Source organism: Bombyx mandarina, chromosome 15, assembly GCF_030267445.1.
Source record: "Bombyx mandarina strain Sakado chromosome 15, ASM3026744v2".
Taxonomy (NCBI): Eukaryota; Metazoa; Arthropoda; class Insecta; order Lepidoptera; family Bombycidae; genus Bombyx; species Bombyx mandarina.
In genome coordinates, this window is record NC_143221.1 from 10,488,535 (window position 1) to 10,510,167 (window position 21,633).

The window sequence follows — 21,633 nt, forward strand, 5'->3', positions numbered from 1 at the left end:
ACTCGTGATTTACTACAATTTTTTTTTTCAAATAAGGACTATTTAATAAATTCTTTCATCTAAGAAACAAATATGTAAATTAATCCTAGCATGGGTATTATAAATATTATACATTTTTTTAAATTATAGAGCAATACGTTTGTCGCTTTATTAAATAAGATAATAAGTATGTAGGTTACTAGTCTGTTACTAGTAGGTTAATTAATCAATTAAATAAATGAAGCATAAATATATTATTTTGTCTCCACGTGTAGCACAGACTGTACTAAACATTGGAGCCCTTTGCTACTTACGTATTTAATTTTGTATTCTAAAATATTGCAAAGGTACTTTTGCTCTAATTCCCTAATTTCGTCTAGACTATGCGATTGTAATGTGACATGCAAAACAAACGTGAAGTTAATTTTAATAAAAAAACGTTATTTAGTTCTTCTTCTTCATGAAATGATTTACTTTTAAATGGAATACTTTTTTTTACTGGTACCCCAGAGGTATACTTAAAATCTATGACAAATTTAAAATTATGCAGTTTGTATCTGTACGCTATCACAACATCAGCATATTTTAGACAGGTTAGATTTAAATATTCAAAGCATGTCCTAAGCCAAAACCAGCGCACGACCTAAAGAATTGACGTACGAATTAAATACGCTTTCGATACCAAAAACGGTAACACCATTGTCACCAACGGGCTGTTTTATGATAATCAGGCGTTTGAGTGGCAGGAAGGGTCCTCGTTTCTATTAGTGACACACGCCGTGTATCTCGTCATTAATTACCCTTAGATCGCATGAGCGCGCTTCATTGCGAAGTCGCTACGTGTACGTATAAAACAAAAGCTATTCGACAATTCGACATTATGTTACATTCCGCATGCGTTTGCGCAACATGCAAAGAGAAGGCGCACCAGCCGCGGTGGGGCGGCGGCCGTCACAGCACTTTCTCGCTGGTTACACGTTTGCTTTCGTTGGCGTTCTATGGCGCTCCAAAGACCCGTTATCTCATTCGGCAGGTGCCGCTACGCCGCCTCTACCTTGAGAAAGTATTACAATAATATATTCAACGTTATGCAATCTACTTGATACATAATTAATAGCTTCGGTGTTTCATTGTCTTTCACTATTTTGTACATGAGATTTAAATAAATCTATCTCTATATATAAAAATTAATTGCTGTTTGTTAGTCTCGCTAAAACTCGAGAATGGCTGGACCGATTTGGCTAATTTTGATCTTAAAGTCCAGAGAAGGTTTAAAAGGTAGATAAATATGAAAATGCTCGGAATTAAATAAAAATAACAATTTTGTTTTTCCTTTGATGTGTCCCCTGTCGGACGGATTCCTTTTGTTTGTTTCAAGTTTATTTTATACAAAAGGTTAGGTCTTTTATTTATCGATTGAGGTACTACGAAGTCAGCCGGGTCAGCTAGCTGTGAAATAAAAAGATGATTCATGTTTTGCGGGAATAACGAAAACGTCATTTGCCACGTGAGCGGGTAATGATCAAACAACAATAAACATATACCAGGAACAAGATCGAGAATCCGAACTGTTCACCTCGGTATCGGTGACTTTGCTTTGTCCTACCTGCCGGTTATTCCACTCGGCGGGAACAAAAACTGTTCAACGAACGTAAATAATGATTGTCTGAAATTCGGACAATAATGAGTCGTGGCACCAGCGAATAGCAAGGCAATTATGATTTACTTAAAATCCGTCACAGTGACAGATACGTACTAATATTTTAAGCCGTTGTACTGTAGGTCACCTTAACCCTCGAGTGACTAGTTCATTGAGCGACAATTAATTTTTATATTTGGAGACTGGCAAGTATGGTATAGTGTTATTTCAATTTTCGATATCTTAAGCTACGTGCAAACCAAAATGAAGACCCCTTTTATTGCCTTTGTAAGCTGACTTGCTTATGGCCCATCTGATAGTGACTTAAACCCGCACATATGGCACATATGAGCATTTGGCTAGCATATGCGAGCATACGTTCCAACTTATCCTAATAAAATATTAAGAAAACATTATCCCTAATTGTCAAACTTTAAAATACATTATAATTATAATGTTCTATATGAATTTTTTTTTAAATTGCGTAGCGGATGGACGAGCTCACAGCCTACCTGGCATTAAGTGACTACCGGAGCCCATAGACATCTACAACGTAAATGCCACCACCCACATTGACATATGAGTTCTAAGGTCTCAGTATAGTTACAACGGCTGCTCCACCTTACAAACATAAACGCATCACTGCTTCACGGTAGGAATAGGCAGGATGGTGGTACCTACCCGTGCGTACTCACAAGAGGTCCTACCACCAGTGATGTAACTTAATCGACAATGAACTCCGAAACCGTCGTTCGGAAGGAGTGCGATCGTCATTCTCGTCTAACGAATAAACTTTTTAAATGCCAAATAAAGCTGACTCCGACCTACATCAACACAGCAAAAAATCTATATTAACTACGTCGAGTTCGCAAGCTTAGTCACTGTACAACGAACAATACCTACATATTGAACCTAATTCATTCCAACAGTCGAAGTCGAAGGTCTTTAGTTATTTTTGTTTTTTTTTGTTTTTGCAACTTTAATAGATATTACCTGCCCGTAATCTCTAGAAGGTTTTGTGATTGAATCTTGAAGGCCACACTCATGGGGCTCACCTCAATTAATTTGCTAAAATCTTCCCTAGCAAGGGTAGTTGTTCCGCTGAATCTACCACCGAATCGGAATCGCGACCCACTGTGAAGATTCTGTGTCAAATACATTGAGTTAATTCACAACAATCGGAACGGGAACATGTTCCAAGCATATTCGAGCTGCTACTACAAGATCTTCATCGTACCTCGTAGTAGTTTCCTTACCTTAGCTTTCCCAAACTCCCTCCAATTCCATTATTCTTCCTGGCTTAAGTAATGTTGGTGTGACGCGATGAAAGCCCGCATTGATTGATACCATCGTCCTTGCACCAATCATCCAACGTACAAGTAATAAGAATAGCTTAAAGGCACTTATGTTGGATAGTTTGCACTTACTTTGTGATATGGGCTGGGCCAACTTAACATTAGGCACCCCGTAAATTCGACTGTGCAGCCACGTTAATTTTAACTACACGAACCTTTTTATTAGCATTTAATAAAACCTTTTTTATTTTATTTTTCGAAATAATCACCAGTGTTTTTAATTAATTCATAAAATTCGTAAATAACAACTATTAAGACTGTGAGTGAATTAAATATATGTTTGTCCAATCGAATAAATGTTATCTTTAAAAATATTTCGCTATCATATCTAGGTGTGTGCGGCAGTAAGCAACAGGCGGCAAGGTCGTCCTCAATGTTACGTGTGTAGTACGCGAATGAACATTGAACGAGTATACACAGCTGCCGCGTCGCCGGCCGGTCAATGCGAAATCTAACATTAAAAAACATACGTTTGTCAAAACAATCAAATGCTGTGAATAATATTATTCTCGGATAAATGGCGTGCGGAAGGCTTGACGTCACCCGCACGTGTCGTTTACATGATGACATCGACGAAAAAACAGATAGCGTTATTCTGAAAAATAAACGAATTCGATAAGAGCCAACGGCAATTGTACGTGCGGCAAACGTTACGTCAACGTGTCGCATCATACGTTACGCCGCCATCGAGATGACGACACGCACGCTTATCGATTACCATCCCACCGAATAAATTCTGTCAATTTCACACATTAGAAGCACTAAAATCACTGTGTGTTTAAACAAATAAAAAGGCAATGCCAGTTTTTCATGCAATGAAAAATTACATTAAATATCCCCCATGAAACGGCTAACTATAAGTCACCTTTACGGTCATCAACTTCTCGATCCGATAACGACCCCGTCGTCCGACACTTCACCCAGTCGTTCTATACTACGTGACGACGGCACAACTCGGTAGGTACTTTATTGTGCAAAAATATCTTTTTCTCACCTTGTACTGATATGATTTCATCCACTAGTCGAAATATACATTCGAAAAAGATTTTTATTAGCAATTTATTTTCGTCTCTAGAACTTTAATGGTAACGTGTGTGTTTGCGACTACGTATGAGGAGCTAAAGATGTTAAGGATTTTTTTTTATTTAATTTGTTTGTAGCTTATCATTCATCAACCGTTGTGAATCGAATGATGAACCTAGTTGAAGAACGTACCGGCTAGGCGAGGTGAATACACTTTGTATCTAGGGTGCATTCGTAGGTCACCCGAGACGCATATTTATATTTACAAAGCTATTCCGTTGCGAACAGAACTCGCAAAAAAAAAAAAAAGAATACTTCAATTTCTTGAAAACACGCCAAAACACGTTACATTCGAATCGTATTCTGGTTAAAACGTAAACAATTTTTTTCCGACAATATATTTAATTATGCGCAATGTAAAAATTAATTAATAAATTAATTTATTCTCGTGCATACATAAAAACGAACGTGCCTGAAACCCGAATAACGAGGGTGAAAGGGGAACGCCCGGCACGCTTAGGTTTCGCAAGCCGGTCGGCGATCCTGCAGGAGTCAACGCACAGCCAGCGACCTACCCATCGCCCGGCGAATAACCAGCCCACGTCGCCTCAAGGACGAAACTTTTACGTGCATATGTACCCGATCTTACCACCTATTGACTCATTAATTATTTTACAGTAATAACATCGCATGCACTAAACCATTGTACATATTTTTATTTCAATTTCCATTGCTATCAACAAACAGAAACATGTTTGCAATATAACAGTTATTCCCGCTTGCAAAATAAATACAATAATAATTTTACAAATCAACAACCAACAACCTCATCATAATAGCATATCGAGTCTCATTTTGAAAGCAGTTGTTTTCAATTCTCTTTCGTCGTTTACACAATGCGCAGTTTATTTTTTTAATAGATTGAATGTGCTTAAATAATGACGTTACTGAAGTTGCGAATACTAATAATAATCGAACATAAACAATAACTATCGTAAATCCATTCATTGAAATATAAAAAACGCCAAATTGGGAAAATACCTATTCAGCATTCCGTGGCTTAAAATGAGATGATATAAATACATTAATTCATAACGTGTTGTAGAATTTAATTTTGGATGTGGTCGTTTGAATGTTGACTAAAGTGAAAAAATAATCGGCTAGACGAGTTCCTCGGAGCGAGCGTTGATTCACAACGCAACAAATACATGAGTTGAATGAACCTCCTTGTAAAGGTGGAGCAGGGTTATCGGTCGGAGCATAAGCCTTAGTCCTCAGACGATAAGTTCAAAAGTCTAGTGTGTATTTGGAAATTGCCGCCGGTTACGTAACCGCTGCCTACCTCACCCCAGTCTCCACGCGCCGTCCCTCCTGAAAATCTATCCGACGACTGACAGGGTACAAGGTCAAAATTTAGTCTAGACTTGTTGAATGTGATATAATACATTTCTCCATTAGCTCCGGCAAAAATATCACATACATTACTTTAAATTATTAGCGATTTCTTTGGACACTTAACCTAATTTTAGCGGGGATTTGGAACACTAAACAATACGTTGGTCCCGATCGCGTTGACCAATTTAACTTTTATTAATATGACACAAATGCTTCTTGACATTTTCATCTATTTTCGAGCGTAAATTAATTCTAGAAGAAAACACAAATACGTGAATTTTTAACAATTTCATGAAATTGTCTTTGGTATTGTTTCAGATCTCGGAAACGTGGCCCGAGTAGTACTTGCGATCTGGGGTACGGCGATCGTGATGACCAGATGAATGAATGCAATGCCGCTCTGGTACTGATGTCTCTCAGTTGCTCACCAAACTCACCTCGGCCAAGTAAGGAACTATAAATTTTTGGTAACGGCCTTTAGACTAAGACAGGTATGTACTGCGAGGCTCCTGCTGTCGATATACTGTTTGTTACAACTGCTTCTTTACGCACAATGATTGCTGATCAGTCGCCGACGTGACCACGAAAATTGTTAAGTAGTTTCAATGACGACTAATCAAAAAAACAATAATCCAATAAAGGTACATCATTTCACATGACAATTGATTAATAAATTTTTGTGCACATTCCTATTTTACTTTACATTATTGTGTCAAGATATTTAAAATGTGGATAGCGTCTAGACCAAAGTCTAGACAATGTCTAGACAGGTATTTGGTATAACATAGCTCTCGTCATAAGCTCCGCCCGACTAAATATGCTTGCTCCAGTCAGTACCTTATTCCAAACAAAACCTTATTTGCAACAAAGTTTTGTGTGAACGTAATTTTTTGCCAAACACACCGCTTTCGCCAACCAAACTTTTACACTAATCGTGTTAAATCAATTCAGGTAGTACTTTTGATAATAAATTGCAATTTACCCCGGTCCTTCTACACATGTACCCCTAAAATACTTCTCATATTTATTACGAAACAGATAGTAGATCTTAGCTTTATAACGTATAATTAAAATGCATCTGGAGTGCCAGTCACAGTCGATTGTGTAATCGTAATGTGCAGCAGTAGTTTCTCAGCACTCGTAAACTCTGCGATACGTCTTGAGAACAGCGGCGGTTAAAATGCACAGGCGCGTGTTCACGGCGAGAAAATAGCCGTTCTGTTAGTGAAAGTGGACGGCTATAGTTCCGTTTAGCAAATTTATTACATCGAATCATTCATGCTGCCACCATGCAATGTTGCAATGTAATGTTTAATTTATGGAACAATTAAAAATGAATTGGCATTTTAGATTTTATTTAAACGTTTTCTATGCCAATCTTTGTTATCATCATTACCGAAAATATCCGATTTCTATATGATGAGATAACTTAAATTTCCACATTAAATGAATTAATGGATGGAGCGTGTACTTTTAAACTCACAATTGACACAAAAAAATAAAATAATGATTTACAGAAACGCGTTTATGTTTGAATGTTTTAATGGTTTCAAGTTTAATTGTTCTTGTGCTTTTGTGTCATAAGGAAAGATTTCAGTAATTTCTTCGAGCAATCATAGTTATTAATAGGCTTATTAAAGCTGTTGTTTAAACAACAATCACGAGCGAATGTATACAATACAAATAAAAATAGAGACAACTGATTACACTAAAAAAGCAAAAAAATACGCAGATTTTTGGCAACTTTAATCAATTGAGACATGGTCCTTCTATGTCAAAGTGGGCGTTGGCACTCACGTTGTGATGTCTCCGCTAACCATTGAATCAGGTGGATCCCTCACAAATCTTTGCATTAAAAAATGTGACAAGTACTTCAACTCAGAAATAAATTTTAGGTGCATGGGGAGGTCGTTCATCAGTCTCACCGGGAGCCAGTAGCAGCTCTGGATCATCATGGCGTTCAGGAACGCCTTCACCACCACCAGCCTCATCGTCATTCAGTGATGAAGGCATCGCCATGGACTATGAGGACTTACATCCACGCAAGAAAAGGGTAAGTTTACATGTATTAATACCCTACTTGTCAAAATCTTCTTAAAATTGATCCATACAGGTTACATTTTTATTTTGCCTTCAAAAGGTAAGTTGAAACGTCTTCATCGCTCTTGAATATCAATATGGTCAGGAATAAAGCCAAGCTGCTACCTATAATTGAGGAACATTTCAAACCTCGTTTGAAGGATATTTCACAGCGCTTAGGAAACATCGTGGCCACTCTACATCACTTCATTACATAGTAGAAAACAGTCGCTTTCTATGCCCCTATATCCCTATGCATGCTTAAATCTTTAAAACTACGTAACGGATTTTGATGCGTTTTTTTTTAATTGATAGAGTGATTGAAGAGGAAGGTTTATATGTATAATAACATCTATTAAATAGTGGAAAAATCAATAATAAATTACAGTTTCCGAAGCGAAGCGAGGGCGGGTCGCTAGTTTAATCTAAAACGGCATCGCAAAATTTTAATAGAGTCCTGGGATTGAGAATGCGATCAATGAGTCTAAGTTGTTTACTTAAACTTTACTGCAATAGTGGATGATGAGGATAATAACGCCACCATATTAAATAATTCTTCAGAGCCCTTTTCATGTAGGTAATATATGGTGGAAATTACTTAGAAATCTGAAGTCCCCCCACAGACTCATTTACTTATGTTCTTTTAGTTTATTGCATGGATGAACCAACTGACGGCCCACCTGATATTAAATAGGCAGAGCAAATAATATAACAACTGCATAGCAAGATGTTGGTACCTACCCATGTGAGATTATAATACGCCATTCTTAACGTTCCGACAATACGTATTATTTAAATTTTACGAAATACGATGACTCGCTATGAAACCAAGGAAAGCTAACGGCTTTATGTCAAAATTACTCGAATTCGTGATGTGGAACGCGCCCGCTGCCAGTGTGAGCTTCAATTAGACCGTGACATACTTTATGTTTGCTTTCAAAGAGTCAGTTCAAGCAATATTTACCGAACTCAATTAGTTCACTGGAAATTTCAATATTAATACCACTCATGAGGTGTAATTGAAAGTACAATACAACGATGATCTTGTATTATTCTCAGTTTTAATGAGCACATCATTGCTATGTATGTCAGATCAGAATTTACGAAAAATTTACGAAAAAACAGTGATCATTTAATGGCGCATTTGATTGAGTCAAGATGATTCAACGCACGGACATGCACTTCAAGGTGATGACGGTTATTCTGACATTTGTTCTTTGTGATATAGCAAAAGTTAATTCCTTTGTCTAACAACATCCTCTGAAGATAAGACAACATAGAAACGTTGCACACACAAATACTCGAAAATACAGTTTCACTGCTCACGTGAATATTATTTCAGTTCACCTCTACAAAATTCATATTACAGTGTTGGTACTTTTTAAACAGTATAAAAGCAAAATGTAGTGTTTATATATTTAAAAATTCACTTTACAAATCCAATTAATTCAATTTATTTTAACGTTTTCTCTTTTTTTACTACTGACATTATAGAAATCATAATAGATTTTGGAAAAAGTTAAGTAAGTAAGTATAATTTAAAAACCACAAAAGCCTTATATTTTGTTTTTTTAAGTCCTTGACATTTAAGGCCAAAATTATAATTCGTTGAAAGATTCTTTAGAATAGATTCGATCTATCTATGAGATGGCATCTATGACAAGTTAAGCTAAAGCTTATTAAGGAATAAAAAGAAAATTAATTGACAAACAAAAGAGGAAACAAAAGCGGAAAATACTGTATTGCTTAATCTGCCTATTTCTATAAATATTTCTCATTTACACACTTAAAAAATATCATTAAGAATTGATATCACAAAGTCGTTTGTTCGATAAGAAGTCAGTCACAGCTAGATGTAACTTGTTTGTACAACAATTGCACTCCAGTTGTTACTGACAATTAATGTTTCTTCATCACCCCGCATGTTCCTATCTGATTAAGCATCTTGTTTCGAACATCGATTGGTGCTTGTGTCAATAATTATAATTATAAATCTTTTGCGTCGTTACATTTTGTTTTCTTTATTAATCTGTTATCATAAACACAAAGTTGGCATGACATGATCTTATGAACAAAATGGTACATACATATATTTCTTGATTGAAAACAAACATGTAAATTATATTGATCCGTTGTTGATATTTTTGGTAAAATATGTTTTACTATTATTACCACCTTCGTTCGGCGGTCATAATAATTTTCATACAACTGCTTTATTTCATTCTGTCCTTTACTTCTGCATAGGGTAATGATGCAGTCCGTGTTATATATAGATAACAATATTGTTGTGTATAGGTTATTAAATATATAAATTTTTTTAATAATAGTTGTTGTCAACCGCAAGACTCATTTAAATGTAATTGACAATCAAGTTCTCAAAAATCGAATTAATTTGAAACCGTAATAGTCAAATCGGTTATGGCTCGAATAAAAAAATGTTATTTAAAGCTAATGCATATTACAATAATACGATTTTTAGATACAATGTCACGTTGATGCAAGCTCGCAATGAATTGTGACGTTATTCGATTTACAATCGTCAAAATGTTATTGCGTAGGTAATTTAACGTGCGTACCATTATGTTTGTGTGCACAAGTTGTTATGATTTACGATACACGTGCTCGGTTCAGTGTGTCGTACAATGTCAAGGCGCAGCAGCGTGCCATTGCAATAATTATGCAACACCATTGTAAAATTGACATAAATGCGTTTACGACTGCATGAACGCGCTTCGACCGCTCAGATAGATGCAGTTGCACGTATGCATGTAACTGTTTGGGATTTATCTATCGAGAAAACGTTTTTTTATTTTTATTGCATAGATGGGTGGACGAGCTCACAGCCCACCTGGTGTTAAGTGGTTACCGGAGCCCATAGACATCTACAACGTAAATGCGCCACCCACCTTGAGATATGAGTTCTAAGGTCTCAGTATAGTTACAACGGCTGATTCGCCCTTCAAACCGAAACGCATTACTGCTTCAGGCCAAAATAGGCAGGGTGGTAGTACCTACCGCGCGGACTCACAAGAGGTCCCACCACCAGTACCTACCTACCACCTCCACCACCATGTTGAATTTGTTGTACCGAAACACCAATATCAGTTTATCATGATTTATATTTATTTTCAATAACCTATGATGATCTTAAAAGTGTATTACGTAGAATAAAAAAACAAAAACAAAAAATACACTTTAAAAGCAACTCCACAAAAAAATTTAATTAATATTTTCTGTCAAGTTGGATCTGAATAAAAGGCCAAGGTTTTTTTTTTTTTATTGCCTAGATATGTGGACGAGCTCACAGCCCACCTGGTGTTAAGTGGTTACTGGAACCCATAGACATCTACAACGTAAATGCGCCACACACCTTGAGATATAAGTTCTAAGGTCTCAGTATAGTTACAACGGCTGCCCCACCCTTCAAACCGAAACGCATTACTGCTTCACGGCAGAAATAGGTGGGGTGGTGGTACCTACCCGTAATAAAATTGTTGTATTAGAATTATTCCTTGATACGTGTGCAATTTTACAATGATTCTGTTCCGTAGGTAGACAGACACATTAAACTAACAGAAGCGTTCTTAAACGTTTCCATTGCTGTTGACTGACAATGACTCGTTACAGATTCGGAATGCGGTTATCATGACGCTCTGTGTGCTTAGTGCGAGTTTTTTAGCGTACTCGATAGCGTTAAAGTTAAGGTCGGTCGGGCGTCCTCGGGGTGACGCCGCGTGTCTGGTTGTAGTGTTGACCGCAGGAACCCCCTACTCTGACCGGGTTTTGATCCCGGACGGAGATCGGACGTCGGGTGTAAGAGTGCAGGGGAGTCGTTTAGTGGGTGGGCCCTAAAATTCCTTGGGCCCGCGGTCTGCTCTCAACACCTGCAGGTCGTTGAGTCTCACACACCCCGCGCGCCCCCTAGGCGCGGGGACCTCGTAGGAGGTTCGGCCCCGGCCCGAAAAAAAAATTAAAAAATGCATAGGATTTAAACGTTTGCCTATGTTTACCGCTGGGGACACTGTTCCAGCTGCATACAAATTTCAGGTAACTTTTACGCTATCGAGAACGTTAAAAAACTCTCACTAAGCACACTGATCTGTGTAAGTTCATATCTGTATTAGCATTTACAGAGCAGAGTCGTTTGTAACCCATAGACACAGCCCACTGAGTTTCTCGCTGGATCTTCTCAGTGGGTCGCGTTTCCGATCCGGTGGTAGATCCTGCGAAGCACGGCTCTTGCTAGGGTCAGTGTTAGCATCACTCCGGTTTGAGCCCCGTGAGCTCACCTACTAGTTAAGGTTACGCTGAAATAGCCTCTCAAGGCTATCAGTTTAGGTAGGAAAAAAAGAAAGAGTTGTTTCTGATGATAGTAGATCATTATTTACTACCAGCATCTATGCACGTCACATAGTATAGTGGTTTTGGCGTGTGCTACAGGCCCACGCTGTTTTTAACCTTGGGGCATATTGTTAGCGGCCAATGCTGGTCGTGGGCGGACCGGAGACGTGTCGTGCTCGTGTTACTATTACATATTTCAGTTACGTAACGTCTATTTACGAGCTCCTCGCAAATTACACAGGAAATATGAAAGATTTTAGCACTTATTTATTCTATGACTAATCCCAAATTAGAAGACCAGCTTAACGCAATACAATAAATAGTAAGAACAACAGGAAAGCGTTTTTTGGAATTCCGTGAAAAAAAAATTATATTTTTTTTAACAATATCTTGTTTTATTTGCGATACATAATTTTCCGGTGTTAGTAATTAGTACGTAGTACGTACAATAGACGTAATAAATTTTCATTAAAACGTCGCGCTATCGATCGGCAACAGTGATAACTAATATTTATTTCCAACCATTCTAGTTTAATCGTTTTTTCTTCATATCATTTCACGTTTCATTATCAATGAAGGAAATATTTTATTGCCTATATAAGTAGCGATATAGGCGCTTAAATAAATGTAATTGCTAGTAGGTTATTCTTGGTGCAGCTAAACACAACGACATGCCCCAGACGCGGTGTCGCCATATAAAATAATCGCATTCAATGCGCTGCCAACTCTCCCTAGCATCTAGCAATAGCACGCTATGTGTATGACGTGAGAATTTCGCAAGTGCTGGTTACGAGATACCACCAAAAAGGACGTTTTTCGCTGAACCAGGCAACTTATCCTTTGTCTTTGAACTTATCTAGAGAACTTACAAAACAATATAACCTAGTCATCTGTGTCAAATGTTATTGCAACTTTACTACACGGTATTCACATTTAGTGACATTAAAACTTTGTAAATTTTATCAACTAATCTTAAAAAATATTGGAAAAGTAATACAAAAATGTTATAAAAAATTATTTTACTCATTCTTCAACCAACTATCGATGAGACAGAGTGAAAACTATGTCGTGAGTTGTGTAAATAAGGTATTAACCCAGGGCCATTACTACGTGATATCGTATTGCGAAAATATGTAAATACTTTCCTAGTTCGAATGATTAACTTCTCGACATCGGGAAAATGATGGCTTCTATCGATGTTTCAAACAATTGTTGGTGTTAATTTGACTTTTAGCTTACATTAAATATAGTCCTACACAAACTTCCGGTAGAGACGCAGCAAGCACCTCTCCTCCCATATCGTACCTACGGTCGGTGACCCACCCACGTGTGATCCGTGCGGAACCTGTTCTTGCGCACCATTTACGCCACTTGGGCCACTGTCCAACGAGAAAATGTCTCTAAATAAAAAACCGCGAGGTTGTTATCTATTTTCGTCAAGTGTATGTTTTGCCGATAATTATCCTAATAAAAGAAAACCAAACGATTATAACTGAAGAGATGTGAGTTTCTTGTTGCCAAGCGTAGGGGCCTGACGTCAGCAGGCAGACCTTGGGCGAGGACACAGCTATTAGACCGAGGCAAGGTCTCGCTAGCGCTCTGCATGCCATACAAATATTGTTGTGTATGTTTATTGCTTTCTCGGATCCAGCTAAACTTGGGAAATTGGAATATGTTTTGTTTGCGAATTACAATTTCGAGTTGCAGTTTCTAAAACCAATACATGGCTGGTACGTGAGAAAATCAAGTAATAACGTCGTAGCGTTTATAATTTGTACCTACCTCTAAATAATTGAATACAGTTGCGGATGTCTTTCCCAAGGAGCCCTTTGTTCCAAGTAAAAGTGCAAAGTGGCCAGGGTCGTGATGGGCACCGCCTACCGACACTCGTTGCTAGTTTCATTATACGTTTCCAAGAACTATTGGCAATGCTGCAGCTCCGAGCTAAGCAGGTATTATAAGCAGTTGCAATTATATTCGAGTAAACGGGTTGTTTTAAAACAAAAACTAGGAAACCCTAAATATAAATTGCCAAATCACCGAAAGATCTTTTGTACTCATTAAAAAATCAAAGTGCATAAAATGAAAAAGTGTTCAATTGTCAATTTCAATCGCTAATATCGTATAACAAATTTTATTCCAATTTAAAACAATGATTTAATACGAATATCTCTTCGGTAACAAGTATGACCTAACAACAGAGCATAAGCGTAACAAAGCGCATTGCGTTACATCATAATGCATGACCAAGATAAGCGCATACGTAATGACCAGGTACATCATTATAGCGCACGAGACATCCTTCGATTTATTAGCACGGTCATGAAGACTTGCTTGTGTATTTGATAATTATTACAATTACAAAAATCCGGGTATTGTGTATCGAACAATGCACAGAAACGTTTCCGTAGTTAGAATCAGACAAAGTAAACAATTTATCAAAAAACATTCTTTGCATCTATTATATTTTTTACATAAACATGTGTAGAGATAAAAAATTGTTTAAGTTTAGCGGTAGGCAGCGGCTCGGCTGTGGCCATAACATTGCGGCTAATCTAAGTCTAAATGCTGCAAAAGAAAACGAACTTATAAACTATAAATAAATTAAAATATTATAAATAAATAAAAAATACCGAACTCAAGTTTTATTGAGAGATCTTACGAGAAAGAATAAATAAATATAAATACATATTATGTTCATGATTTTCTAACTGATTTTTCCAATCAATAGCACTTTCTACGGCTTTAAGATTTACTATGGGATACGCACGCTTATGTTAAGTAGATTTTTTGCTTTTCGTCGCTAGTTGGCGTAGATAAAAAATTATGAAAAGTAACTATTAATTTTGATCGTAATTATAAATGCACTGACTATTTTATCCGTTCGCGACGTGACAACGTAAAGCCACCCAACACATCTCTTGTCGGATACCCCGGATTCACTCTCGGTGCTTTTAGGACGCTGAGTTTCTCGCCGGATCTTCTCAGTGGGTCGCGATTCCGATCCAGTGGTAGATTCTGCGAAGAACTGCTCCTGCTAGGGCTAGTGTTCGCAAATTCTCTCAGGTTGAGCCCGTGATCTCACCGTCCGGGTGTAACTGGAATAGCCTCTTAATCTACCAGCGAAACGGTAGGGAAAAACAAACAAAAAAAAAGTACTGACTGAACTAGAACCTACTTTAACTAATTTCTTAAGGACAAACCTAATGACTTAATTAATAGGTAGCACCTAATAGAATTATCTACCTTACCAATACCTTTTGTCGCTACGGAACCATAACAGTAGATACTAATACTGGTATGTATATAAATTTGCAACCTACGACTGCAAAAAAAAAGCTGAAACGTAATCACAGCTGACGAAGTTGAATAAGAACAACAAAGTCAAAGTACCCTCAAAACTGTCTGCATTATAATAAAAATGCTTATCTACATGAAGAAAAACAAAAAATCACTCAAATAATGCTTGAGTTTTAATTTTTATTTTACATTGAAATGAATTATTCTGAAAACTGCAACCTTGTAACCATGCGCACGCGGAAATATTATTACATGGTCACACAGCACAGATTGTTTTAAAATTACGGGCATTGATAAGAAATGTAGAAGATTGTAGTGCGTGCAATATTTAAATTTCCATGAGCTGTATTATCGCTGCACACACGTGTGACCTTACGGTCGCTATAAACTGTGACTGTAACACGACAATATACATACATATACGTATATGTGTATATACCTCTCAAAGGAATACCTACAAAGCGAATACGGTTTTCGCTTATTTATTATAAGTTTCATTTTTTATTGCCTTTGTAGGCAGACGAGAATACGACCCATCTAATGGTGAATGGTTACCGTCACTCATGGACGTCAGCAATGTCAGGGGCAGAGCCAAGCTAGAAGAAGGAAGGACATGTCATAGTGCTCGAGAAATACTGTAGTAGGGGAGCTCATTCCAAAGCCAGATGGTACGTGGCAAAAAAGATCTCTGGAAACGCACTGTGCACGAATGTAGTTGTTCCAGGTAGTATGGATTTACTCTACTCCGGTGGCGGGCGGTGCGATGGTAAATACGTCTCTATTCACAGAGACATTTAATTTAACTAGAGGTCCCGCAGTAGTCGAAATTCGACTATAACTAATTGGAATTGTAAGTTAGTACACTATTATGATTGTATTTTATACTTCTATAATCACAAATTTCGCCAAGACTACAGTAAAAAAAAAATTAACAAAGACAAACAATATTTAATCTATTCTCAATTTGACAACAGACGTCAAGAACAAAAGTTTGACAATAAATAGTATGCATGCGTGTGTGCGTCAAATACATGGCATGTAGTGTGTGTAATGTTTTCTTTATTCATTTAATGTATCTTTTATGCATTATTTAAAAAAAAAATTTGCATTGTGCACTTCTTCTCTATATTCTCTATAAGTGTGGAAAATTTCATACTCCTCCGTCCGCGCAGTTTTCGTAAAAAGGGATACAAAGTTTTTGCTTCACGTATTAATATATATAGATAACCATGTTTAGTTATAGTTAATAGAACACTAAATGAACAATGATATTATCATTATCATTTACAAACAAGAATATCGTTTAAACCGTCCGATAGCGCGCATGACTATCATATTTTTATTTACGTACAATTGATAAATATAGGTATGTATCGGAGTCGTCTTTTACGTCCTTTACTTATCATTGAATGTAGATAATTTCGAATACAAATCGTACTTGGCACTAATAAATCTAGGCTTCAACTTAATATTTGATCTCGACGCGTCATGTATTAACAGTAGATGTGGACGGTGAATTTAAAAAAAAATACCGACATTTAAAATGGGACTTTTGAAATAGCTTAAGTACGTTATTTAACATGGAAATTGATGTCAATGAATAATTAATTGCGGTGTAAGCGCTGGCAACATGGCGCATTTGCTTAGGCACGGTGCCGCCTAAACGTGTCTGACTGAAGGCCGTTTTATCGCGCACTACTGATAAAATACGCCAATCGTTATCTGTAGAGGCGTCGGGGTTGACTTCCGCGTGCGACTAATGGCCTCCAAAACAATTACTTACTATTATAATCATTGCTCGACGAGCGTCCATCAACACATACGTATAATTTTCTTTGTGTTCGTTTAACTTGAGTTCATTACTAATGTTGGCGAGGTCGTGCATTGTAATACGTTGTTTTCGACATTCATGCAAAAAATAATAATAACTAGTTTCGTTTATTGATCATAATTTGAGTGATCAGAGAAATTGAAACGTTTTTTATACGTTTTTTTTATAATTTTGTTTTATAATAATTTTATCAACACGTTGTTTGGCCTTAGGCTTTGACCAATAAAGATAATTTGAGTGCATACACAAAAAAACATACTTGCGAAGGAAATATCCAAGAAAATCTAGTACACTATCAAAAGAAAAACATTTGATATAATTTAAAAGAAAAATAAAGGATAAATAATTGCCGAGTAGCCGTACTACACGCGTTCAAAGATACGATCTTTGTTCCGCGAACCGCAAGCGTTGCCGCCCACAAATAAAACGTCATAACAATCTTTTTGTTGATAACTTTTATTGGACGTCTCAACACAAAGTCGTTTCCCTATATGTAGTTACTTAGAAGCGAACATAAGAAGCCGATTCGCTTATTCCGTTAGATGGAGCGAGAACGAATATACACACGACGAGGTTTCAAGGTTTACTGGCGCTCGTTCGCAATGAAACGATAGCTGTAGTTTCAACGCAAATAATAACGCGACCTTCACATTCTATATTTACAACGCGGAAGGTAATGCGGTACTAGAAGCTCGCAGATAACTCCACGCTCAGTAAACAGTTACATTAGGCGTGTAAATGGCAAAACTGGTCGTGCTCGTGGAACGCGCTAGGAAAAAATAACCAAACACGCACCGAACGCATGTGCGTACCGCTCCATTACATATTGTGATGTGGATGTGACCTCCAATCTAATTTGATCATGGGACTTGCCATGTGATACATCATCTCTATATACCGAAGGCCCTAAGGACTCGATTCACAAACAATTTACAAACATAACTGCTTTTACTTTTTTAAACTACAGTAACTGATTTCGTTAAACAAACAAAGCAAAATATATACATTATTATTTATTTACAAGTGTAACCGGAGTACCAAAGGTGACATTTGACCTATGGGTACCTAACGTAAGTTAATTTATGAATATGGACATCCGGCACTGCATGCCGGTGGTCTGTCAAAACTGTAATGTAAAAAACAAAAATGTAACTATACCTTAGAGACCTTAGAACTTATATCTCAAGGTGGGTGGCGCATTTACGTTGTAGATGTCTATGGGCTTCAGTAACCACTTAACACCAGGTGGGCTGTGAGCGCGTCCACCCACCTAAGCAAAAGAAAAAAAAAAAAAAAAAAAAAACAGCGTCATAATAGCAATCAAAGCCCTGTGTATACATGGACTTGTAATCTCGCGTTAAACTCACTCGTAGTCTCCTTTGTTAACCGATTGCGTACTAGTTGAAATATCGTTACGCAATACTGTACAAAGCATACATTAAACAGGAGTTTTGTCGGACGATTATCGCTGATTTTCATCAATGTACCGAAAAATCGCTCACGTTTACGTCAAACTCAAACGAGCTCGTAGATTACGTAATCTGATAACAACATTAAGATTTCCGCGATCGTTTCAAGGTGATAAAACTACTACAACTATTCTAACGACAAAAAATCAACAATACGAATATTTTATATTCATATTTTTTTTGTATTTTAACGTAGTTACACATGCCAACAGCATGCCGGTGAATCAAATTGAAAAATAGAACACTACTCCGTGGATGATTACAGTATCGATGTGGGCCGTGAATGTAGGACAGTTCAAATTTGATGTACACTGTTGTGTTTAGCGGCTAATTACATTGCGAATAACATAATACTGTTTTAAATGTGACACGATAAACACAAGCGCTTTAGTTTTGATTTCAAGAGATACTTCCTGATTGGGTCTAAGTATCTAACGAGAAAATTTTGTGCTTGGCTATTACCGGCTACTACTACTCGGGAGATACAGTTAAACACTGGGCTAATCCTCCATTTCGTAATAGTTGCAGTATCGTCTTAATTTCCTACAAAATTATGTACCTCCTACTGAGTTCTAAAGTTAGACATATTATTGGCACTACGAATTGGTTTTTACTTACTGATGATGAACGAATAAATTTAATATGAACGTATTGCGTCTACGCGAAATCGGAATCCCATTTCAAATAAACCTGTGTTTTTCCCACACTCTCGACGCCATCAACCTATAGACGTAAACATGTTTTGATGATTGTCCTCAATGCTGTTAGACATAATTATACGCATTAATCATTACTCATTGGTGTTTGTTTTTCAAAAACTGTCCTGAGTAATTAGATAGATTTAGCTGTAATAAAAAAAAAAATGTAACGGATGTACAGCGTCGTTGAGGCAGGACCGCGCCAACTTCAGTCTTGTTGTCGTTCCGTCTCTCTCTCGGCAGGTCATCGCCCTCACATCACACTACTCCCTCGTTCTAATAACCCTACTACTACTCATATCAGTAAATTGCATTATCTCTTTTACGCGAAATTTAAATACGGGACCCCAATAAATACGTTTTGGACGAGAAGCCTGATTTTTTGACATTGCTCGTAAAGGCGCCACAGAGTTTAGTGACCTCTATCCTGGCGACCTTGGTGCGGTCAAAAACACCTATCGTCAAGACATTGACCAGCACTCGTGTACCGCTGCACACCAGCTGTGGTCGAGTTCATTATGGAAACGCATTTAACAATTACTTCTGCCAGCTTGCACAATTTCATATGAACAACAGAAGCGATTAGATTACTTGTATGCGTGTGGCATGTCACTTTAGTGGGTGGGTGGCTATTTGTTAATCTGATAAACGAAAATTTATACCTATTTGTTTATTTTTGTTTGTTCGTAGAGTTTGTGTTGGAGCATCGTCATTGTACTAATAATATTATTGTCCGATTCACTCGGAACTTGGTACAGTTTTTGTTGTTCACTATAAAATAATGGCAAAGGTTTTTTGACATATTAAAATCAGCTTACAATAAGTAACGCGTAGGCAGCCTCAACAAATGGGTATATTTAATAAATTTTGCGATAGATAAATAGGACCGTGAGCTTGTTACACTAGCTTTGTACATATAAAATTATAAATATTTAAATACGCATACAATTTACTTGCACATCGTTAAGACAAAAGATTAAACGCAAAGACGACAATTTCAAACGATAATAATCTAGAATTAAACGGAACATTAAATACGTAATCATTATTGCAAAAATAAGAATTAAAACCATTCCTTAAAGGTTAACGATTTAATGTTTTCAAAATACAATAAAATGCGAATCGTTGTGATTAATCTTTATTAGTAAACTTACTTACTTTATGTGAAATTCAATTTATTATAGTGTCATTTAATTTCATGTTTCACATTTAACATACGAAATAATTAACGATTCAAAATAAAAAATAAAAGATACATAATTTATTTATTATATTATTTATTAAATGATATTGGCATCTGTGGTTTCTTGATATAAATGGTTATCGTGGGGAGTGTCGGCGAATAGATAGATGGAGGCAATGCGTTTTTTTAACCGACATTGGCAGGGCAATGACTCGCGGTCGGTTCACTGGCCGTTCTTGACAGTTCAAATGTTTACACTTGTGCTATAAAGTACGGGGATCACTTGCTCTTGACTTCAGAGCGATCCAAATCTGTCTGGGATATACATATAAACGCAATGTTAGCACCTATAGATGCTTTATAGATGCGATGACATCACAATAGTAAACAACGGCATGTACCGTAGCGTTTGATTTCGGTCACTATTGTGTTCTCATAAATATGATAATTTGCAGAAACTAATTATTTCTCTAATAAAACACGTAGTTAACAAATTCTCACGAATGACTTGTACGGTTAAGGAATAACATCGTGTAATAGAAATCAAACCTGCAAATATTATAATTTGCTTAATTAACGGTGGTATCGGTGGCGGCGCAAATAATAGAAAAAAAGATTGTTGCACATTGAAATTATTTGAAAAAAATATATGCTAATAAATAATAAGAATAGATAAGCTAATTAATTTTGTTAAAAAGAAATACTCATATACTTTCCAAGTGGTGAGTCGTTTATTAGTCGATCAGGTTCGAACACAATGATGCTTCGACGAGGCTGTTGATAAGTGCCCTGACAGTGGTCACGTAATGACTAAACGGTGTCCCTAAAAGTAGCGGTTGATTGTCTGGAACAATGCCGGTAGCGAGTTCATCAGACGCGATAATGAGTCGTCCCGCGGGTTGAATAAACCCCCTATTTTACAAAGTAATATTTATTGCGATGTCTCGTATCGTAACGATGGATTCCTCAGATTCAGTGCTCTTTATAAATGACCTCGCTGTGCTGAGAGGTTGCCAAAACTCGAATGATGTCAACGAAATCGACTGTTTCCTTCGTATTAAAAATACAATTTTATTGTTCTGTTAATGGCGCGAAATGTGTGTTCGCAACCTCTTTCTTACCCAATCAAACCGAAATTTAATTTAATTTAAATTTCGAAAATAATGAAGGCATTTAACTAATTATGAAATTAAAATATAAATTAAATAGCTATAATAAATTACGTTGTTCATACGTTAAATGTGTCGACAACACTAGCGGTTCGCAAAAAGAAAAAGTGAAATTGTAACAAGTCAGAACGAGTAGAGGTCGGTGACCAGGAGGCGGCACGGGCCTTCTACC

General features: G+C 36.9%; 1 protein-coding gene across 1 annotated transcript in view; it reads left to right on the plus strand.

The window, feature by feature from the left end:
- Nucleotides 1–21,633, plus strand: part of Glut4EF (Glucose transporter 4 enhancer factor) — a 48,180-nt gene that overhangs the window by 15,387 nt on the left and 11,160 nt on the right. Inside the window, exons 3-4 of the mRNA XM_028181048.2 lie at nucleotides 5,710–5,837; nucleotides 7,287–7,444. Coding sequence (XP_028036849.1) covers nucleotides 5,710–5,837; nucleotides 7,287–7,444 — 286 coding nt within the window. The remainder of the gene's footprint in view (nucleotides 1–5,709; nucleotides 5,838–7,286; nucleotides 7,445–21,633) is intronic.